At 33.8% G+C, this 25,136-nt stretch overlaps 1 protein-coding gene across 1 annotated transcript; it reads right to left on the minus strand.

The window, feature by feature from the left end:
* Nucleotides 1–5,136: 5,136 nt before the first annotated feature.
* On the minus strand, nucleotides 5,137–19,428 carry LOC133334972 (homeobox protein unc-4). Its single transcript, XM_061543283.1, has 4 exons — nucleotides 19,017–19,428; nucleotides 7,717–7,895; nucleotides 6,693–6,832; nucleotides 5,137–5,738 (listed from the first exon to the last, which is right to left on the minus strand). The coding sequence occupies exons 1-4, from the start codon at nucleotides 19,408–19,410 to the stop codon at nucleotides 5,141–5,143; spliced, it is 1,311 nt and encodes a 436-aa protein (XP_061399267.1). The 5' UTR covers nucleotides 19,411–19,428; the 3' UTR covers nucleotides 5,137–5,140.
* Nucleotides 19,429–25,136: the final 5,708 nt, after the last annotated feature.

The raw sequence follows: 25,136 nt of genomic DNA on the forward strand, positions 1-25,136 counted from the left end.
GATCTGACGGACCCATAAGATCAAGCCGATTTGAGGTCAGAATAGCAATCAATCGGCTGAAGAATAATAAAGCAGCGGTTGTCGATGTGTTACCAGCCGAACTATTCATGACCTGTGGGCAGATGCTGATCAGGTGCATGCACCAGCAGATTAGTACAATTTGCATTTAGCATCCTGTGCATCTCGTGCATCATTAATAAGACAATGCGATGTATTCCAATTATAGAGGAACGGACAACTGAAGCCAATGGTCAGTGACATTTTCATATGGACCCTACCGAACGAGGTTTCGTGTGGCCGCTGGAAAAGGTCATACGAGATTCAAAGGCGAACGGAAATGACACTCTGTACACCAAACAGCATATGTTATTCGCCTTCGCTGATGACTTAGACATAATGGGTCGAACAGTGCAAGCGGTAACGAATTGAGCAGCAGTCTGCTAAATTGGGACTGGCAGTAAATGGCGAGAAGACCAAGCTGATGCCATCAACGCGCAAGACGTCCAGAAAACTCGGACCAAATGTGGAACTTGAATATTCCAGATTTGAGGTCAACGATTTTATATACCTTGGTACCGCCATAAATAAAACTAATGACATCAGTTTTGAAATTCGGATAAGGATAGTGTTGGGCAACTTATTCTACTATGGTCTGAGAAATTAAGCAACAACGCCACCTCTCGAGAGGCCAAACTTAAACTCCACAAGACGCTGATTGTATGGAAATATTGATGGTGTATGGAAACATTCGCAGCAAAGTCACAACATGTCCAGGAGATCTTGTATCTACAATATTTCCTATAAATGCCAAACTATAAAAATGTGATGGAAACGAGTGAATACGAGGATCGAGGAAAAGATACCAATTAAACTGGTCAATTTAGGGGTACTTTTCCGTTCTCTGGAAAATCAGTGACTGTCACAGATTACTTTCTTCATTCTGCGCTCCCCAACGAATAATAACCAGATAATAACCAGTTTTTCGCTATCCACATTTTAGGGACTCATCAGGTAGTTATGCCTTGGCAAATTGCAATTTAAAACCAGTGAGCGGAGCAGTATAGTCGGACGGGGCCGACCATACGATACCCTACACAACTACCACGGAACTCAAATTTTCTGCGGATGTTTATTCCGAGCCTGGGCAATATTTCGTGATATTTGCACACTCTTTCCCGATTTGAGGTCAACAGCACCTCTTCCATACACTGACATATTTTCCGAATATTTCTAATATTCAGTACAACCCTTGTAATTACTTGTCCAAATTGCCTTCACCGTGGGTTGTGTAGTGATTTTCGAAAAATACCAAAAAATTTAAGTTTACGGTAAACTTCATCCCAAAATTATTATTTGATCATCACCGAAAATTATAGGCGCTGTCCTTGACCATAACTGGAAATAGTGTGGAAATGGGTTACTAAATAATATACGAATACGGAGATACCTGTAAATATTTAGGTGTAACTCCCACATCCGAGCACATACAACAATATAATTGGTATTAGTTTAAGGGAACCCCCCCCCCATTCCCGATTTTTTATTTTTAAGATTTTAAATGGGCTGGTAAATGAATACCAATGCTTGTTAAGGTTTGCAACTTTGCACATATATATTTGAAGATTTAAAATAGAAGAAAAATAATTTATAAAAAATTTTTGTTGTTGTTTTGTTGTTGTTTTTTGTGATCAAAGAAAAGTCCTTATTTTTGATGGCGGGCATGATAACTCCTCACTGGAACATCGGAATCCGAAAATTCCAACGGTGTTGGAAAGAGTACATGTCTGGCTCTCGTATGAACTAGGATTATTGACCTCGCTCTAAAATTAACAAAATGGCGGACCTTTGAAAAAATATTTTTGGAAAATCGCCGATTTTTTACCAAAAACCAAGCTAAAAAATAAGGCAGATCTTCACCGATTGGCTTTATCCTAGTTCATACGATAGCTATACACTCACAGAGAAACGTGTAAAAATTTGAAATCGATTGGGTTATTAGTTTTTGAGTTATCGTGCCCGCCATTTGCAAAAAAATGTTTAGAGAAAAACGCGTTTAAAGTTTGAGAAGCCCTTTAGCCGTCACTTGATGCTGACACAATAAATCGGCTATATCTTCAAGAGTTCTTGAGATTTTAACTTGAAATTTTGCAGGGACATTCTTGAATTAGTGTAGATTGGAATTAAGTCAACAACAATTTTGACCTCGAGAATGGGGGGGGTCCCCTTAAAGGACAACCACTCCTCTTGGATATAATATCAACTTCAGGGGTAAATATATACACTATAGAATACAAATTTTGTAATGTTGTCACACAAAAGTCAGGGTACATTTGACCCGCTAAATATTGACCGATCTTTATCAAAACCGGCATGCTTATTCTTTGGCCCGATCCCCTTCTCCATGCAAAATTTCACTATGTTCGGGCCATTATTGCGGCCTCTGGAGCGACCAGAAAATCATACAAAAATAAAGTTTTTGGTCCATTTCATCCCCTAAATATTAACCGATCTTTCCCAAAAACAATAGGGGTCTTCATTGGCCAGAACCCATCCTACATGCAAAATTTCGTGAAGATTGGTACATAACTGTGGCCTGTATCGTGTTTACAAATTATAATGGACAGACGGACGGACACACATGCCTAGATCGACTCAGCTAGTCGAAATATGACGATCGGTATACTTAAAGGTGGGTCTAGAACCAATTTTTCGCGGGGTTACAAACTTATGGGGCTGCACAAAGCTATAATACCCTGACAACATAGTTGTGTAGGGTATAAAAAATATTTATTTCAATTTTTTTCATCCAATTTATTAAAACTCACAATTTTATATTTGATATATTTGTTTTAATTTATTTCCGTTTTTTTTTCAATATTATTTTCAATTTTTATAGCATTTTCAAGTTTTTCTGTAATATTTATATTGTACACATCTTATGTAATAAATTTAATTTACAATTATATTATTATTAGTGATAATAGGACACAGTACGAGCAGAAGGATAATCAACATACAGACATACTGTGTCAATAAATACAAACATACATACATAAATACAAATTAATAGGAAACATTGCTGTTTTGTGGGAAAAGTCTTAAGAAAAAATATACATTTAACATATATTAAATGTTTTCATGTCGGGGTTTTTTATTTACTAAATGTTTTTCAAAAATAGCATGAGGAAAATATTGAAATTTATTTAAAAATAAGATTACAAAATTATATATATAATATAATAAAGCAAGTCGTAATATTTTAACTAAATACAAAATAATTTTATTTTTTTGAAATTTGTCTGTAAGGGCGATGATCATTTGAAAGAGTTTTTAAGTCAGTTTTTTTCACCTTCGAGTCGAGCCTAATGATCGAAGTTTTGCAATAGGAAACATTTCCTTTTCATCGATTTAAAGAGAAAAACTGGCCTAAAAAAACAATTTATTTTTTTTTCTTTTTTCAATTTTGCCCCGCAAATAGAAAATATTTGTAGTTTTTTTGATTTGAATTTTACAGAAACATTTTAGGGAATGTTTTGGAAAACATCCTCTAATTTATTTTTTTGCATTGAAATATTTGTGAAATATGAGGAAAAATTAAAAAAAAAATAAATGCTGAGTTTCCATTTAAAATTTGTAAATAATTATTTTAAAAATAATTCAAATAAATGCAATTACAAGATTTCAGTGTCTAACTCCCGTTGCATAGTAAAGGTAATTGTATTCTCTATTCCAAAAAGTTTTATAACAACAATGGTACGAAAAGCTTCAGCCATTCATGGCCTATATTATATGCCAGACTGGAATTTGTTTCTCCACCATTATTAGTCATGGTCAAAATGTGGCAACAACAAATATGAACAAAAAAGAGACAACAAATATTGTCCCATATCCAATATTGTGGATGAAAATCTACACACCTGACCATGTGAAGCACACACCCGCACACAAGCATACTGTGTACATACATAAGTCAATTGTTGTTTTTATTTAATATTCTCATTTGTAGTTTTGTTGTAATGAAATTAGCTATTACCTGTTTTGTAACCAATTTACAAACAGCCATGTTATTTGGACATGTATTTGGCAAATTAAGTGGGGGTCATGCCCGGAGGAAAAATAAAAATTGATGTGTACCGTGGAATAGACGCATTTTTAAGGGAAAAAATGAATAAACCAAAGTAACAATTTAATTTTTGACTGACTTCTATCAGATTTAATTGGACATACACTAATATCTATAAGGAAGAATGTATCAATGTCATTTTTATCCAGGGAAATTTACTTTCAATTTTACGATAACTAATTTTTTCAAGATTTTTTTTTCGAAATTTTTGGTAGATAAAGATCAAAGATCCTTTGAAATCCCTAGCCCTTTGAAAAATTACTACTGAGAAATATATATATATTTTTAAATTTTCTGAGACTTAAATCTACCAAACCACTGTGCTGGCCTGCCTGTCTGTGCGGTACGGTATGGTACTTCTGTACATATTTAGTTATATTACCACTAAATCGCCCTTGATTATAACCTAAATATCCATAAATTATTCTTAATATCGAGGTAATTTGTTTTTCCATTTACTTGACATTAAAAATAATGACAGCACACTATCAGATTTTGGCCACTGTATGGACTTCTGGTTAATATTGAAAATATTGCCACATTTAACAGGAATCTTGGAAAAGGCGTTACCACTTTTTCCCTCAACAACAAAAAAAAGACATTAACTTTAATCACCCATGCTGTTTTAAACAATACAATTACCTTATAAAACATTGGAAAAAATGGAATTTCAATATTATATGAAAAAAAAAAAACTAAAACACTTAAAGGAATATGTTTTTGTTAACCCTACACTGGGAATGGTTTGTATAATACATAAAGGAACATGTTGCTAAAATTTAACATTACTTGTTGTTGTGGTTGTCGTTTAATGCTTATGATTTTTTCTTTGTTCTCGCATAATAACTCCGTCAATGATAATGTGCCGTAATTTGTCATAAAACAAAAGGCGTTGGATGTGTTTTTGGGGAATTCTTTTCTTAAATGCCAACTATTTTACACTTTACGTTTTTTTCATTTTGTTATCTCTTAATTTTTTGGTTAATTTCTACCTCCAGGCTCTGCCGCTTATAGAACTCACGTATTGTTGAATAGCAACGATTCTATGCTAAACGGATTACTGCGTCTTATGCTAATTGGTGAGGTCTGTTGATGATGATTAGGCGAGGGTGAGGAGGACGATGATGAGGTGTTTTGTAATTTTATTTGGAAATTTGTAGCTCTACCGGGAAATAGGAATGGTTTAACATCACAACCTTCAGTGCCGACGCCAACGCCAACGCCACCACCGTTGGGTAAATGCATTTGCATGTGCATTTGTTGGTGCTGGCTATTGTTGTCATCGTCTCGTGATGTATCCACACCACCACCATTTGACATGGGACTACCGAGGCCATTGGGACTGCCACTGGGTGAATAACTGTTATTGGCCATATCACTGCCACGCGGACTACGAAAATCAAAGTCATCACAATCGTCATCACTTTCAGTGCCGCCCACAACATCGATTTGTATGCTATCATCTTCGAGATCCGAATCGGAAAATGTTCCGTTAGCTTTGTGCTGTGATATGTATTCAGCTTTGAGGGCCTCCAGATCGACGGTAATGCCCTTGGCTTGCAGCTTACGGGCTTGTCGATCAATTGCCTTGGCCAGCTTCTTTCGTCGTCGTGCTCTACAAAGATAGAGAAATTGGGGAAACAGTGGTTAGGCCAAATGTTGTTGAAAGTTAAAATGGGGAAAAACTATTGACAGGGTTTTAAAAAATCGATTTTTTCATTTGTATGTAATATGAACCTATAACTTCTCAAGAATGACTCTTTACAATTTCAAGCGAAAATCTCAACATCTCCTGACTCGTCGAAATCGAAAATTTGTGGGGTCCCCTTAAAGAATATTATATAGGGAAAGGTAACCTCTACAGAAGGAGTTTATATTGAATTTGTTAATTCGTCGGAAACATCTCAAAATATATTAGAGTAAAATTCGATATTGATTTGATCGATATTGATGCCATCCTGCTTTCTGCCTGCCTATAGGCTCTATTTTCGTTATTTTGAAGGTTCTATGCAAAAATCGTTTAATTAAGATGCATGTTTTGTAAGAAAAACTATACGGACCGATTTAATGTATTTCCTTTCAACTTAAATACAATTTTTAGTTCGATTTTTTGGAAAAATATACATAGATCTCATATAAATATCCTGCAAAATTACCCAGCGAATGTTTTCCAAACGTTATGTCTATAATTGTTTAATATTCGTCTACATATCCACATCTACATATTCAGAAGATCTTTAATGAGACTTCTTAGAAGCTCTCAATAAGGAGGTGGCATAATTAGGATTTAAATAAATGGTAGACCTATTAAGGATTTTTATTTAGGAAGTAATGACTCACGATCGCTATAAGAACGCAGAGTCCTCTAAAAAAAGAATGCCCCCGTAAGACTATTAAATAAATTGATCAAATATGCTGTCCTCAGTTAGGTAGTTATATATAACATTTGCAACCTCAACGTTATTATTGAAGATCTTCTAAAAAATCATCGATAAAAATCCTTTTTTTCCGAGGTTTTCTCCACAGGGGGAATTGGAAAGTTTTGGTTATTTTTTTAAGTTCTTCTTACCTTTCTTTAGCTTTAAGTTCATTGGGCGGGATGGGTTCACCAGAACATGTCTGAGGCTGGGCATTGTGGGCAGGTCTTCCGGGTCCTTTTTTGGTATGCTCACGTTTTCGAACTTTGGCACGCCGATTCTGGAACCATACCTATCTGAAACAAAGCGTATAATATTAGAAAACCGTGGAGATTTTAGGGAAATTACAAAATTACAAAAATGATAAATAAATCGAGTAAACGCTAAAGATATATACAAACTAGCTGAAAATTGTATGTTGATTAGCATTTGTTAAGCAAAAAGCTGAAGACCTATCTTCCAACAAGTCTATGTACAGAAAAAAATGTTAATGAATATTTTCATAATTCCATACACAATTAATTTTTTTCATAATGTAGTTTACATCATCATGAGAAAGTCGCAATTTGGGAAGATCTCACTTTTCGATCCTGTGACAATTATTCAAAAATATAAGAAAATCGAAAGTCGATCACCAAAAGTCGATTTTCCAATTTTTCCCATGGTCAAAGATCAACTTCGACTTTTAGACTTTTCAATGCCAAAAGTCGATTAATCGATTAGTCGAAAGTCGACTTACGTATCTCTACAAGATACCAGTATTTAATGTTTTATGAATTGCAATCATAAAATGCAGAAATCCCGACATAAGCTATATTTTCAGAACACTATTCATATAATATACGAATTATTTTAAAATGACAAAGAATTTCTGTATCATAGAAAAATACACACTCCAAAGTTTTTTTTTCACTCTCTCTCTCTCTCTCTCTCTCTCTCTCTCTGACAAGAAACCAATATTTAAAGTTTTATGAATTGCATTCATAAAATGCAGAAATCCTGACATCTATATTTTCTGAACCCTATTCATATAATCGAATTACTTTCTGTGTATATATTCAAAGTTATTTATATAATCCCCAAAAAGACATAAAACGCATACAATTTGATCGATCAATAAAAATGAAAATTTAATAAAAAAATAAAAATATTCCCTTCATTTAAAACTAAACTTACCGCAACACGACTCTCCTTCAAATCCAAACGCATGGCCAATGCTTCACGCATAAAAATATCCGGATAATGGCTGGCCGAAAAGGCTCGTTCCAATTCCTCCAGTTGCCATGAATTGAAATTGGTGCGGGAACGGCGGCGTTTGGCGGCACTGCTTTCATCATCGCCGTCGGCAGAAAAACCTGAAAGAGCACACACACACAACAAAAGAAAATATATAAAATTAATAACCATATTTAGTAAGTGATAACAAAACATATACATTTTAATTAGAGTCCGAAAAACTATTATTACTCTACTATCCTACACAGGTCCCCGAAGCAAAAAATATTATCAAAATTCCCATTTCCAAAACTACAAAACGCAATTAATAACCCGAAATAACAACAACACTTCCAAAAAAACATTTCATTAATTTACATATCAAACGTTGTTGTTGGACCCCTTTTTTTGGCATTTCCATCCAAGTGGGAGTGGGCCACTTGTACACATTTATTTTGATTTTAATTACCCCTCTAGCAGGCAGTCACACACACGGACACAGTCACTCGACTCGACAATAAATATTCATAATCATATATTTCAATTATCTACATTAGGGGGGTGTTGGGAAAAATGCAAGCCCATTTGAAGACAATATGTTGGAATGTGTGTGTGTGTGAGTTAGCCACACATGTGTGACCATGGCAAACTACCGTTTTAGTTATTTATATTTGGATAACAATAAACATGGCAACACAACAAACATTTTAATTACCCAACGTTTTGTATACGCACAAAATACCAGGACCAGGTTAACTCCCTACCGACGACAAATTGCCCCAAATCTAGGAATTTCTCATTTGGAAAGCGTATTTAGATGTAGGCTCAAAACAAAATTGTAATAAAGTCTGTGGGCGATTTTTATGTCAAGGGATATATTTATGTGTTTTAAGTTTAATAGAAATAGTGTTAATATTTTTTGAGGAATTGGATAAAAAGATAAGTTTAATCTTTAATAAAAATATATTTGGTTATTTATAAAATAAAAATAACAAAATTTGTATTCCCGATAGCTATTAGAAGCTGACCATAAATATCGTCCTGCCCTTCCGCACCATAACCATTTTAAAAATTTGCCTAAAAATTGCATTTCCATGCAACCAACAAACTGCATTCACAACATCCCTCAACGTCCAGCATTAGGTGAAACATCTAACATATCGTAGTGTTAACTCCCTCCCTGGAGAACAATAATTCTTAGAAGTTGCATACCAAGGGGTGTGTCAAACAGGAAAAAAATAACCATAAACCTTTGCTCATTTGTGTACCAAGCACACAAAAAAATGTTGCACTCATTGTCTGGCATTGCATGTTGCAACGATGGCCAGTAAATGCATTTTTACAATTACACACACAAACACACTCATGCACTCTCACAAATCAAATTGACTAACGGCCTGGACATGCATCATCATCATAAAAATACAACAATTCCTAATATTATGACTGAGCTTTAGTTGCAACATCGAGTGGCAACATAAATGGCAAGGTAAGGGTGTTTGTCCTTTTGGCAGAGGTATTACCTATAATGTAATTCCCTAGCTTTTGAAAAAGGGGTAATTGAAATTTATTATGATTATGTTATAAAATTGCAGCTTGTGGAAGAAGAAGAAAAATGTGTAACATCGTAAAGGGATATGCAGTTGTGATATGCAAAGGGCAGAAACAGAAATTTCATTACGTTTAATATAAAATTTGTGCAATTTTTCCTGCCATTGAATGAATTCACCCATTCCTTTTTAGTGATTGGGAATTTCATTCAAAATTTAAATATCATGTTTTTTATCCTTAACACTTTTGCCAAGAAAAATTAAAAATAATATCAAATTTCTCCTGTAACTAAAGGGATACATAAATTTCTCCTTAGATGACCAAATTGAGAATTTTATTCAATATTTAAATTCCATGTTTTTATACCCTACACAACTATGTTGTCAGGGTATTATAGCTTTGTGCAGCCCCGAAAGTTTGTAACGCCGCGAAATATTGGTCCTAGACCCACCTTTATGTATACCGATCGTCATATCTCGACTAGCTGAGTCGATCTAGACATGTGTGTCCGTCCGTCTGTCCATTATAATTTGAAAACACGATAGAGGCCACATTTATGGACCAATCTTTACGAAATTTTGCATGTAGGATGGGTTCTAGCCAATGAAGACCCCTATTTTTTTTTGATAAAGATCTGTTAATATTTAGGGGATGAAATGGACCAAATACTTATTTTTTGTCGGTTTTTGCGGTTGTTCTAGAGGCCGCAATTATGGCGTAAACTTCGAGAATTTTCACAGGGAGAAGGGGGTCGGGCCAAAGAATAAGCATGCCTGTTTTCATAAAGATCGGGCAATATTTAGCGGGTCAAATGGACTCTGACTTTTGTGAGAAAAATTACAAAATTTGTATTCTATGACGTATATATTTGCCCGTTAAGGACATAGACCCGAAAGTGGATGACTGAAGAGAAGTGGATGACCTTTAAATTGATACCAATTATATTGTCGTATGTACTCGGAAGTGGGAGCTACGCTTAAATATTTACAGGTGCTTACCTACTCAGATATTATTTAGTAACCCATTACCACACTAGAGGACGGAAATATAGCGCTGATCGCTTTGAAATTTTCCATGAGGTTCCAGTTATGGTCAAGGACAACGCCTATAACTTTCTGTGATGATCAGATTATAATTATGGGATGAAATTGACCGAATACCATTTATTTTTGTGTTTTTTCGAGCCGATGCCAATAATACACTGCGTATCATAACTATAGACGCACCCTTAATTCAATTGGTATGTTAGCTGAGAAATAAAATGGACCCATTAAGTTATTGTTCACAATAAAACGATCAAACACACATATTATTCAACAAAAATAATTAATTTATTCTTTATGGTTTCGCCGAATTCTGCACTTTCAAAATTGCTGGTGTTGCATAACTATAGACGCACTTTTACAAAATTAGAAAAATTTATTTTTTAAAACTTAAATAAAATAAAATTACTTTTATAAATAATGGGTAGGACCTCCCTTATTTTGAATAAGTTCAAAAAATTTATCCATCACACTGTCGATCAAAATTATTCGCAAGTCTTCATCGATTGACCGTCATTCATCGAAAATCACTTCTTGGAGGTAAAATACAGTTTGGTATTGGAGGTTTTCGGCATAGACACGCAGTCAAGATTCCACACATGTTCTCATCGGATTCTGGTCGGAAATTTTAATATTTTTCGATTTTAACCATACAGACTTTTATGAACTGGTGCGTTGTCCTGCTGAAAAACGAGTCCTTGATTGTTGCTGCTTTCCCAAAATTGCAATAATTTGTCTTCCAAGGCTTGAACGTACTCCATTGAATTCATTCGACAACATGGAAATGCCAAATAAAAGCTATAAAATGCTCCCAAGTCCATTAAGGAACCACCACCGAAATATCGTATTAAGAAATAACGATATTTAGGTAACCGCCACCTTGGGAGCATTTTATAGCCACGGAATGCTTTATTTGACACTTCCATGTTGTAGGGAATTCAATGGAGTACTCGTCCGAAGACAAATTATTGCAATTTTGGGAATGTAGCAACAATCAAGGACTCGTTTTTTAGCAGGACAACGCACCAGTTCATAAAAGTCGCCATACTCAAGTATGGTTAAAATCGCAGAATCACTGGTTTATCCTTAAAACTTTTGCCATTATTTATAAAAGTTATTTTAAAAGTTTAAAAAAAATAATTTTTCTAATTTTGTAAATGCCAAGTTATGCAACACCAGCAATTTTGAAAGTGCAGAATTCGGCGAAACCATAAAGAATAAATTAATTATTTTTGTTGAATAATATGTGTTTTTGATCGTTTTATTGTGAACAATAACTTAATGGGTCCATTTTATTTCTCAACTAACATACCAATTGAATTAGGGGTGCGTCTATAGTTATGATACGCAGTGTAGGTCGAAAATCACAACACAACCCACGGTGAAGAGAATCTGTACTGAATATGAATAGTAATATTCGGAAAATATGTCAGATACTGTTGACCTCTAATCAGGCTAGAGGGAGCAAATATCACGAAATATTGCCCAGGTTCGAAATAAACAGCCACAGAAAGGAAGAGTTCCGTAGTAGTTGTGTAGGGTATCGTATGGTCGGCCTCGTCCGACACTGGTTTATCCTTAAAACTTTTGCCAAGAAAAATTAAAAATAATATCCAATTTCCCCCTTAACTAAAGGCATACTTTGAGAGAATTTCATTGAAAATTAAAATTCCAAATTTTTTTATCCTTAACACTTTTCCCAAAAATTATTTTGGAGTATGTGAAAACAATCACAAAATGTTCGAACATATCTTTTTATGAACATACAACTTTATTTGAATTCCAAAAAAAAAAACATGCAACATATTTCGGGACCTCAAGTGAAACCACCACAAAAAAAAAACAAACAGCAAGAAAATTCTAGTGAAAATATTTCGATTCTCAAACATTGCATGATACAGTGTCAAATGACTTAATGGCAAAGAAAATGACTTTTCCACATGCCAACATTGGCAGAGAATTTGCCAGCGGAGGGGAATGTCCGTACGCTAGCTGGCCAGTTGGTTGTTAACCAACATGACCCATGGTGTTGTTTTTGCTGCCGTCGTTTTTGCCAAAAGGAGTGAAGTTTTTAATCATTTCCAATTATGCCACTACTTTATCTTGATTTTATTTTAATTATTATGCACAAAATAAGAACAACAAACATGTATGTATGTATGTATGTGAGCTATATCAACATGAAAATGTTTATAACATAATTACCAACTCTGTATGGAATTAGGGGAAACACATACAAAAAAAAAGAAACAATGCAGGGTTAGCCATCCTGACATCTAATCACAAAAGGGGTCACAATGCTAATTTTCAATATTCACAATTTTACACACACACAATTTGCCATGCTGACCACGTAAAGATTTTGGTTTCGTTCATTCAAAATTTCCCGTTTTTTTTCGGCTAATACACCATGCATAACTTGATATTAATGAAATTTCATATTGGAGTCATTGGACTCCAAAATTTTTATGAATGGCGAAGTTTTTTTCTTTGACACGATGAATGAATGTTAGGGGAAAACGATTTTCGTTGATTATAATGTAACGCATTTGTGTGTGGAAAGAATTGGCATAATTGGTAAAATAAATTTTGAAATTTGATGAATGAAATTTCTACAAAAATTACAAAAAAAAAAAACAAATTCGTAGAGTTTATATAACAAAAAGTCGAAGAAAAAAGTTCATGGTTTGGAAATCAATTAAAATTTAAATCACTATTGGTAAATTAATTAACCTACTAAAGAAAACTCAAACCCATTTAAAACCAGTGAGTGGAGCAGTATAGTCGGACGGGGTCGACCATACGATACCCTACACAACTACCATGGATCTCTAACTTTCTGCTTATTTTTATACCGAGCCCGTGCAATATTTCGTGATAGCTGCACCCTCTTGCCCGATTAGAGGTCAACAGCACCACTTCCTTACACTGACATTTTTTCCGAATATAACTAATATTCAGTACAGTCCTTCTAATTACTTCTCCATATTCCTTTCACCGTGGGCTGAGTTGTGATGTTCGGCTTATAATTGTAGCCTATAGATCGAATCGAAAAAAACACAAAAAATAAGTTTTCGGTCCACTTCATCCCAAAATTATTATCTGATCATAACCGAAAATTATAAGCGTTGTACTAAAAATTTAAGTGTAACTCCCACATCCGAGGACATACGACAATATAATTGGTAACAATTAAAAGGTCAACCACTCCTCTTGGATATATAATCAACTTCTCGGATATATGACCTTCACGAGAAAATATATACGTCATAGATTACAAAATTTGTAATTTTTCACACAAAAGTCAGGGTCCATTTGACCCGCTAAATATCGACCGATCTTTATCAAAACAGGCATGCATATTCTTTGGCCCGATCTCCTTCTCCATGTAAAAATTCGCGATGTTTGGGCCATAATTGCGGCCTCTAGAGCGACCAGAAAATCAGACAAAAATTAAGTATTTGCTCCATTTCATCCTCTAAATACCAACCGATCTTTACCAAAAACAATAGGGGTCTTCATTGACCAGAACCCATCCTACATGCAAAATTTCGTAAAGATTGGTCCATAACTGTGGCCTTTTTCGTGTTTACAAATGTCTAGATCGACTCAGGTAGTCGAGATATGACGATCGGTATACTTAAAGGTGGGTCTAGGACCAATATTTCGCGGCGTTACAAACTCTTGTGGCTGCACAAAGCTATAATACCCTGACAACATAGTTGTGTACGGTATAAAAATATATTTCTATTACATTTGAGGGAAGGCAATTAGAAGAGGTCATTTGCTACAAAATCGGATCTGCACAACAGAAGGCATTTTTTAATAGTACCGAGCAAATATTAAAATGTCTAACTTGATTCTTCGGAAATAAATTTACAGAAAAAAAATAAAAAAAAATGCTGTGGAATTTGACTGAACGTCCTAAATTTCGGCAGGGCAGAATATTTTATACCCTCCATCATGAGGTGGGCATTTAAAATACATGTAATAGTTCGGAGCCTTTATAGATATCGTGGACTGTGACATCCCAGGTAACATTTTTTTCCAAGGGGAATTGCATCGATTTTCTTTAGAATTTCTGCATATTTTACTGCGAAAGTGGACCCGTGTTGATACTTTTTCTATTATTTTTATTAATATTGAGCCAAGTTTGAGGATAGCCCCAATATAACGGTACCCCCCAATATTCCCTATTTTATGTAAATTGATATTTTCTATTATCAATAGGTGTCAAATCTCATTACAAAAAGTAATTAATATTGAACCAAGTTTCAGGGTAGGCTCCATATAATGGTACCCCCAAATATTCAAATATAATGCTTGACCCAAGTCGGTAGTTTGGTAATTTTGTATACGTTTTCCAGCCGTATTTAGTATTTTCATTGGCTATCAAATTTTCATACCAAAAATCTTTTATATCGATCGCCATTTTGGTATAGTATATACAGGTAGCCCCAGTATTAGGTATTGTGAGAATTTAAATCATATTTTTTTTAAATCTTTTTCGGTATGTTCAAGGCCCCACCCTAATATGAGTTTTCTTCTGGGAACCCCCACTAATTTTAGATATTTGGAATCTCATCCTCATGGTGGTGGATATAAAAAGTTTCGCCCGAACGAAACTTAACATCGTTTTTACTTGTTTTCCATAAAAATACTTCTTCCTTCTCCATATTTTTATCAACGGAAATATCCTTCAACTAAATCCATTTAATGATTGATGTCCATTCACTAAAAACTAATTAAAAATTCATAATTCATACTCTCACGTTTCTCTAGATATTAGATTTGTTGTAGATATTACTGTTGTTGTTATTTCAATTATGGACATAGACAAGACAATTCACTGAAAAATCACACCCAGTCGAATGATGAATGAATTTGTTCAATTTATGACATTCCTCATTTCCGTTCAGAGCAACGGCGAAGGAGAAGAAGAACAAGAGAAAGAAACGAAACAGCAGCACCATTTTTTTGGCTAACAAGGAAAAGCACAATAATATAAATGATGATGATAAGTAGCACACACACACATATGCACAAGAAATGAGTTTTCCTTTTTGACTTTCCTTTTTTTAGGATTTTTTTTAATTTCATTTCAAGCATTTTGAAAATTAATAGTTGCAATGTAGGAATATGAAATCAAATCATGGATATCATTCATGCCATCATCTCCATCATCAATATCCCAATATGTTGATAGGCATTGGATGATGTCGTAGAGGTGTCAACGGATTTGATTGTGCAGCATGCTTCTTAACTAAGATCTATGACAAAGCTTTTCTCTGCAGTTGACAGCAGGCGGGTTGCTGTAGTTAGAGGTACCCGGGGACTTTGAAAGTTACGTAGGTATCAAAGTAACCAACAAAAAAATTGATGATGTGTGCTGGCTCTTCCCAACCCACCATCCATGGCAGTCAAACTGCAAAATATCATTATAACATATGTGCGTGTGAGTGTATAATTTTCATTTTCAATTTTTCCAAATACATTGTTCACTCGTTTCTCTTCGCCTGCCTCTGCCTCTTCTCATATGTGTGTGCAAAATTTATTGTAAAAAATGATTAATGGCTGGCGGCATGTTGTAAAACGCCACAAGAAACAACAACAGCGACAAAAACAAATCAAAATCACAAAATGATTAAAAACTTTGGCAAATAAAATAAATGTTTGCAGACATTTTTACATTGTTTGTGAGTGTTTTACACTCCTAAATTTTGTTGTTGTTATTTTTTATTTATTAATCTATTTTCTATTTATATAAAAATCTCAAACTCAGAAAAAAAATGAATTTATGTATTTTGATGTTGTTTAAACAATTTGTGTATTGGAAATGGATAAGTCTGTTTTATTAACTACCACTGTGCTTTTGTGTGTTTGTAAGTGTATTGAAATTGATGTTAATAGCAGCTTATTGAAATATTTATATTTCTTTTTTATTTGAAAATCTAATGAATGAAAACTAACTTCTTATTGAAAGTTGTATTTGAATAACTATAAAAAGAGAATGCTTAATATTGGCAAAAATGTCATATCGTCTTTTTTTAATTATTTTAATCGGATTTGTTTTTTTTTAACTTAAGAAACAAATATAAACAATGAACGTTTATAAATATCACAAGCTGCTAACATGTATTTTGTGTATATAAAATATTATTAATACCATGATTTAATCATTATTTAAGAGTAGTCATTAATTATTATTCCCATATGGTAATAATGGCAAACATAAAAAACCCCTAATGCGATAATGATTATTGAAAATAGAAAAAAACAAATTGAAACCATAATGTGGTTTTCTAAGAGCTTTGTTTCTTAATTTCCTGAAAAGTTTTCATATTAATTTTTAAAAGGAAGGGATGGGAAATTTGTGCATAAATAATGTGAGAGATCTTAATTGGGGAATTGGAAATAATGTGAGAGGTCTTAATTGAACCTTGAAGTATATCCTTTGTAAAGGGTAGGTATATTGGCCTAGAAGGAGATTAAATTGCAAAATTTTTTGAAAAATAATTATCCGTATTTTTTATCTATATTTAATTACAATTTGCTATGATAGAATTATATTTTCTATACAAATTTTTTAAAAAAAGATATGGTATCTGTATCTTGCAAAGTGTTTACATAAATATTTGTTTTTATTTACTAGTCGAAAAGTAGGATTGTCCAAATTATCTATAATGAATACACCTATAATAATTTCCCGACTCTTAACAGATTCCGTGCTCGAAACCGGTGACCGTAGCTCGACTTTGAGGCGTGGAAGAACAAATGCTCTTGGTCATTGTGTTAATATCCCTAATACAGCTAATTTCTGAGGCATGATTATTGGTCAGTGAAACATCGGAATTTCAAAGTTCAAACACTATTAGAAAATTTACATATGAACTATGTTTATTGACTTCGTTCGAAAATTAGCCAAATGGCAGAACTTATGATTTTTTTTTTTTTTTTTTTTTTGAAAATCGCCAAGCTGCAACCTGAAATATAGGGAAGATCTTCACCGATTAGATTTATCCTAGTTCATACGATAACTATGTATGTTCAGAATAGCATGTTAAAATTTGGAATCGATTATTTTTGAGTTACCATGCCATTACACTAATTCAAGAAAAAACAGTTTAAAGTTTGAGTAGCGCACTTCCCGTCACTTGATGCTGACCCAATAAATCGGCTATATCTTCAAGAGTTATTGTGTTTTTTACTTGACATTTTTATAAGACAATCGGTATTTTTCAGATTATGAAAACGTTTTTCAATCAAATTGGCTGTAATTTGGTATTTTGGGTTCTCATTGCATAGCACATCCTTGTACTAAAAATTATTAATATTGCCCAATGTTTCAGGGTAGCCCCTTTATAACGGTACCCCCTAATATTCGATATTCTAAGTATTTTGGATACTTTTTCAATCGAATTGGCTGTATTTTCGTGTTTTGTATTCTCATTGGCGGCCAAATCCACTATCAATATCAATATTGATCTCCGTTTTATTATATCCCCGTATTTTTGGTATGTTCAAGGTTCTGTCATAACATGAGTTTCTTCTAGAAGCCTCCATGATTATAGATATTTTTATAGTCATCCTCACCGTTTTTACTCGTTTTTCGATTAATTTTAAGGATAAAATTCCAAAGATTCTTAATGGAAATTAAATTGAAAATTTTCCCAAATACAAAACGTCTTTTTAATTAATCCATGTCCATTGTAATCCATATTATTTTAACCTTATCTGTTTAAAAGGCCTTTAACTATTCCATATCATTTTATACTGCTAAACTCATTTCAATGATTAATAATTAAGTATTTATTTTTGTTTTCTATTCATTTTTATTTCACTTTATTTTTTCCTAATTAATTTAATATGTAATTGATTTGTATACAAAATGTTGTACTGCATGGTTTCAATAATTGCGAATAAAAAATGATTTAATTAATTACATTACCGCGACATTGTTAACATTATCAATCAAAACAATATACTATGTAGTCAAAACACACTTTATTTAATATTGAAAATTAATTGAACTTGAACTTGACATTGAAAATTGTTTTTTGCTGTGATTGTGATTTTGTTGCTATTATCAGTTCGATAAGACAAGTGTAAACTTTGACATTAATTTTCATTTGGTTGGAATTGGATTTGAATGAAAATCAATAAAAAAAATAATAATTTGTTTGTTTTATTGTTGATTCTTGGGAATGGTTATGTTCCCAATTTGAAACTTCAAACGTTAAACAACAATTAAAAATAATACAAAGGAATATCTTCAACTTCAAATCAATCAAGTTTTCAATTTTAGGACCGGGTAATAAAAACTTAAATGAACTGTCAAATAAATATCCCCAATACAAAAATCTTTGTATTTTATTAAAACAAAAATACGATTTACCCTGACTATTTTGAAAAATGTATATTATTGCACTTTTTTCAAAATAAAAATATTGACTAAACTACTTTAATCAGTTTCCTCAACATGAATGTTCGATTTATTTGTAAAATACTATTTTTTAAATCGATCCAAACTTTCATGTATTTTCCAAATGTATTCCAAAAAAAATCGTTGCCCCAAAATATTAATTTTTTCATATCTGTCCAAAATATCATATATTTTCCAAATTTATTCCACATAAAAAAAATCCTTGCCCCAAAATACCAACTTACCCGCATCATCGTTTGATCCTTCACTTGGTGGTCCCGTCGGTGGCATATTTTGACGATTTCCTATCATAAGACGATGTTGAATTGCCGCTGAGGCCACAGCGGCGGCAGCTGTTGTCTGGGCCGCCGAAACATTTCTCATAGCTGCACTTAAACCGGTTAAATTTGCAAAAGCATTACTTGCATTCACAGCCATTTGGGCTGCAGCGGCGGCATTTTGTGGTCCATTGCTTTCAAATCGTGGACGACCCAAAAATGGGGCACCACCAAATACACCCGGTACTCCAAATTGCAAAAATGGATTCCATGGTGGGACACGTACACCACCGGGTGCCAATTGAGCTGCAGCGGCGTATAGTTGTAGGGCAGCGGTAGGATGTAAAGCTTCCGACGGCATATTTGACGGTATAATACCGTTGCTAGGGCCGTTATTGGAAGGATTTACCGGCGACACAGGAGACAATTGTCTGGCCAAAGGGGAATGATGTAGTTGAGGAATTACTGGATGATGTGGTGGTGGTGAGGGCGGATGTTGTTGGGCTGTTGGCTGCTGAGATTGTTGTTCCAAAACCATTATTGTTGCAGCAATATGGAATAGGAGGACAACGTTGACTTGAGATAACACAACATAAACTTTTTTTTTATAAATTTGTATTAATTTTTATTAATTAAACATAAATTATTTCACTTTTGCTTTTAAACTTCTTTGGAGTTTGTTGTGTGTTTCAGTTTCAAACGAATTATAATTCCATTAAAATTCCAAGTCCATCAAAATATTATTTTAATTAAACTATTTGTTTTATTGAATATCCGGTTTATTTATTAATAAATTCTCATCGTGTCATCACTTTGTGTTTCTTTATACCAGAAAAAAAAATAAAATCGTTTCACTTCACACCGCACTGATGGACGAACACACTCTTTATGCTTGAACTTGTTTCCTACGACTAACAGCCAAAGAAGCTGAGGATGTGTTGTATTCTTGTTTTATTGTCACGGCTATAACGGGGTGGTGGGTTGGTTGGTTTTCAAACTGGATTCCAATAAGAATTTTGATTCGAAGAGAAGATAAAAACGGTAAGTTGTTGTTGCTTCTTCTTCTTGTCGTTGTTGTTTTTTATTGGACTTAACCGCCGACGGTAAAAAGAAATTTACAGTTTCGAGCCGTTAAATGAATAACAAACATTCACAATGAAAATTCAATTTGAACTGAGAGCTGCAGCGAACACCATTCAGCCAAGTAAGCGAGTCACAAATTGTATGTGTCCAACCACCAACCACTAACCAACCAACCGAACAACAACACCACCATCCATCCATACACATCTTCCCACAGCCAAAAAAAAAATAAAAAAAAACACCCATCAACATCATTAGCAAGGAGCGAACGAACAACGGGCACCCAAATAGTCTGTGGCAGAGAGCGAGAGAAGGAGAAGTAGAACCAGAAAATAAAACCACCACTAGAGCTGAGTTATTGAAACGAATGGCATTGTAGATTATTTAAGAGGCAGCGCAGTCAGCGCCACAATATTATGGAGTATTTAGTAGTACTTTTTGTTGTTGTTGTTGCTGGTCTATGTTCATTTTGTGTGGGGTGTGGTGTGCAAGATTGTTGCCATTGTTGCTGCATACTAAAAACCATCCAATGATTGCTTGCACACAACGCACACACACACACTCACACAGCCACACTCAACTAAGTACCCTGCTCTCTTATGAGACGAGAACGTAAACTTCACATTGCCTTAAGGTTGTTTTGTTGTAACAATGGACCTTAGCAGTGAGTGCGAAAGAGAAAGAGCGATAGATCCCAGTTCCAATCAGAAAGAGACAAAAATTCATAAAACCAAAAACATTTAATTTTATTCCTCAGGCGTCGTACATTCAATTTAACAAACACTCAACTCTATAAAAAGTTACGATTGTTTACGTTCGTGTGTATGTGCCGATGTTGTTGTTGGTTTTTTTTTTCTTTTTTGACAATGGGAGTTGGTTGCTCAGAGTTTTCTTGGGCTGAACGGTGCATGTTTACCGTAACAACTTCCGTCGTTGGCGTCGACAGAGCCGAGTCAAAGGTAAATGAATTCTCTTGCCATACATAATTCATAAATGACTGCATAAAATCAATTGGCATTCTTTAACACTCTCTCGCTCTCGATTTAGAATAGTGGTGTGAGGTGCTCTCAGTGATGCACACGAATAGCAATATGGCTGACCGAATGAAGTTATCTCAATGAAAAAAGAATCAACGAAAGAAAGAGAGAAATATATACATGTTGATGTATGCGATGTCTTGCTCTTAGACACTTTACACGAAAAATACTGGGAAATTTGTATTTGTATTTCCTTTATACTTGTTGTTGGTGGGACCCAAATGTTTTTTTTTGACTTTTCAATTTATCAATTTTCTACGTAAATTGTTGTTGCCTGTATATGTTTTCGCAAGGAGAGTAAACATAACGAAATATCTTGTTACTCCTTAAGTTATTTAGGAGACGTTTTTGTTAACCTTCTCAGCGTTGCGTTGCGTTGACTGCAGGGCGGAGTTTTCATGATTATTTCAATTTAAGCTCATAAAATTATTATTTGTGGGCTTTTGTTGTTGTTGTGCTGTTGGTGTAAATGCTGTTCTCGGTTCAAACAAGTCTTAAACTTTCTATCACACAACACCAAACAAAGACATGGTGGGTGTTTTGGGAGTGTTTTTTTTCTTTTCTTGTATTTACAACTACATACAAGTTATGTACACGTGTGTATGTATACAATATCACCACAATTTATGTATAACTTGCAATGTCTCTTCTCTCGGTGCTTTTTGTTTTGTTTGGCATTTTGCCCAACATACGACGACATTTGGCCAAGAGTTGATAGCTATTTTTTTCATTAATTTATTTTCTCTTTCTTTCCCGAGCTCTCTATCTCTTTTCCACCTGCTCTGTGTTCATTGCCACAAATTGGTTTGAATTGAATTTTGTTTAAATGTTCATTATGGCATTAATTGATTGATATTCTATTTATTTTGGGGGGCTTTTTACTTGTGGCTAAAACGATGGCATAGACAAGCCAGGCAGGCAAGCAAGCGAATGAGGCAACAAGCAATCACAGCGACAGACAGACTGACTGACTTTCTGACTGTATATCCAAGTGTTATGGTAGATTTCGTGGCCATAGATAGTGTTAATGGTTTTGAAGTAAAATAATAATTGTAAAAAGAACATTGTAAGCTGTAGAGCCTTTATTGGGTACGGTTTTATTAATTTATTATCCAATTGACAACATATTTATTTTAACTTAATTAAATTTGTGTATATAATGGATTTTGTTCTAACTAATCAGAGATATGATTTATTGTTTAAAAGATACAAAAAGACATTCGACTGCGTATTAAATTAAATGTAATTTAATTGCATTAATATAGGAAATATATTTTACTTTAAGTAAATATCAACATATTAACAAGTAGACTGCTCACCACGAACAATATTTTGTTGAAAACTTAAACGATTTAAAAACTATGAGGTATATATCAAGATCTGAAAGAAAACAATGATCAAATAAATAAATTCTTTACATCGATTAGTAGATTGATCTCTTTAATAATCAACAAAATTTCGAAGTCCATGAAATATACATATGGTATCCCAGCTGTGCAATATACCGGATCATAAATGTCTAAATCATGCCAAAGTTTGACCATATTATAATATATCTAGTAAAATTAGGTTCATTGCGGAAATTGAATATCTTGTGTATTTCCACTACAAGGTGATAAGGTATACCCTTTATAATGGTATCCCCATTATTCAGTATTCCGAAGTGGCCTTAATTGGGGTGCCATCTCTTTCTACCAAAAATTTGTATAGCTCCCAAACAAGGGACAACCCCATTTTCGGTATTTTCGCATTCAAAGTTAGTCGCATTTTCTCAGCGATGTGTCTCCTTATCAGTGTTTTGAAGGTTTTAGCTGAATTTTCCCAATGAGTAAAACACATTTTGGAAAATATTGTCTATATAGGTCCAATATTTTCCATGGAAATGGTTATCCGATTCCTGCTGAACTTGGTAAAAAAAACTTATTTCCAGAAATTATTCAATACTGGTTACTTTTTTTAAATTGTCCCCACTCAAATTTCCCGTCTATATTGAAGTTCGTACCCCAGTTTTACAATCTGAACACCACGTGGTGGAGGGTAGAGAAATTTTTAATAGAATCGGAGAATTAGGTTTTGTAAAATATAACCATTTGCAAAAATTTGTACAATGTTTCAATGAAATTGGATTTTCGGATCGTTTCCTAAGAGATGTACAAGTTTTAAAAAATGTTCGATGAAATTGAGTATCCCGTTCGCTTCATATATAATATAAAAGTTTTGAAATTTTGAAAATTTTGTAGGGGAGGGACATGAAGGGATAGGACCGACCTTTCCCATGTCCGTACATAATCGAGTAATGTAAGCATATTACGATGTGCAAAGTTGTGATGATATTGATATTCCGTGCGCTTCATAAGAGATGCACAAGTTTTCAGAACTTTGACCCTTTGTGGAGAGATACTAGAAGGTGTGAGCCGATAAGTGATATGACACTTATCGGCTCAACAACATAATACAGTCATATTTATAATATTATGTTGCGTAAAGTTTAATTTAAATTGGATAGTACGTTCAAGTGAAAAATAAAAAATAATAACATAATAAATAAATAAAAACATTTTGAACATTTTGTGGGGATGTTACCAGAAGGAGTGGACCGATATCCTCCATTTTCAACCCTGATCGTAGTTTGGAATAAATATTACGGTGTGCATATTTTTAATTTACAGCCTTCGAGAGTCATCTTAGGTACTCTGAAACGGATTTGGTCCAAAAAAACATAGGGTCTATTTCGATGAGGCTTATTTTTGTCATATCAAAGTGAATAGGGGAGACTGGGGCACCTTCGGCACTTTTTTAGAGCTCTATATCTCAGTACTTATTCAACACATATAAGAACTTTATAGTTGATTATTGTCCTCTGACACTTAATTATAAAAAATAGTACCAAAAAGATATAAAAAAATAGTATTAGTTAACAAATTTTACAGTTTTGTAAAAAAAGTCAAATTCGCCGAATGTGCCCCAACCCGGGGTAGCTTCGGCATTTGATGGGGCACATTCGGCACCATAGTCATAGCCGCGTAATTGTCATCGCTATCAGTCTGGTTGAAATTCTGATCCTCTAAAGGCTCTATTTGGTTTTAATACGTCACACAATGTTTGAATTTTAGGGCTATATTTTCTAGCGGCGGACGTTTACATCTCAAGGTCGCACACACCATCAGAAATAGGGGTTTTCTATCGCATTTTCGTCCATACAACCACGTTTGATCTTATATATGCAATTTCGAACAATATTAAAGGATTAGTTTTAAAGACAAACTCAAAAATATTTTAAGGAAATAATATTGCACAATCTGTATATGGCCGAATGTGCCCCACTTTAAAATGGCGAATTTACCCCGAATGTACTTTTTATAGTTTTTTTCATTTTTTTCGATCAGATTTGTAAAAGCATTATATTTTTAAATATTTTCATAATAATACACATCGTAGTTAACCACTTTTTAATAATATTGTCTTAAAAATTTTAAAAGTTTTATCACGAAATACTTACGAAATGGAATTGAAATATTACAGAAACATCTATAAAAATACAAAAACCTATGTATCTAAATAAGCTTATTAGCTAGAAATTTCAAACATTGTGTCAGTTATTTATTTCTATATTCGATACCTATGTATCGAAACTAGTGATGTACGGTGAGAGCTTCAAATCGAAAACGCGATTGCCGAAGGTGCCCCAGTCTCCCCTATACCATCATTAGCCATAAGGCTGAAGGTATAAAAAAGCTTTTGCTTTTCTTTAACTAAGATTTTCAGTCCCCGAATTCCCTCAGACCTATAAAATTTTAATTATTATATTGAATTAATATTTGTTATTATTTAAATTTTTTACTGGATTATTTCCAGGTCAAATATCGTCAATGAATTTTCTTGTAAGTTTGTATATCGAAATATAATAGAGTGGGTCAAATTTCAAACAACTAATTCGGTATGTCGATATATTTTGGATTTTATTAAT

The sequence above is a fragment of the Musca vetustissima genome, unplaced genomic scaffold (genome assembly GCF_032173495.1).
Source record: "Musca vetustissima isolate MV318-11 ecotype Yass unplaced genomic scaffold, APGP_CSIRO_Mvet_v1 utg38459, whole genome shotgun sequence".
Classification (NCBI taxonomy): domain Eukaryota; kingdom Metazoa; phylum Arthropoda; class Insecta; order Diptera; family Muscidae; genus Musca; species Musca vetustissima.

What these genes read in the sequence shown, in the direction of transcription:
- LOC133334972 (XM_061543283.1), bottom strand. Translation starts at nt 19,410, where the DNA reads ATGCCGTCGGAAGCTTTACATCCTACCGCTGCCCTACAACTATACGCC. An exon ending in AGGATCAAACGATGATGCGG is followed by an intron (nt 7,896 to 19,016) that starts GTAAGTTGGTAT and finishes GTGCTCTTTCAG; the next exon opens with GTTTTTCTGCCGACGGCGAT. An exon ending in TGAAGGAGAGTCGTGTTGCG is followed by an intron (nt 6,833 to 7,716) that starts GTAAGTTTAGTT and finishes TGTTTCAGATAG; the next exon opens with GTATGGTTCCAGAATCGGCG.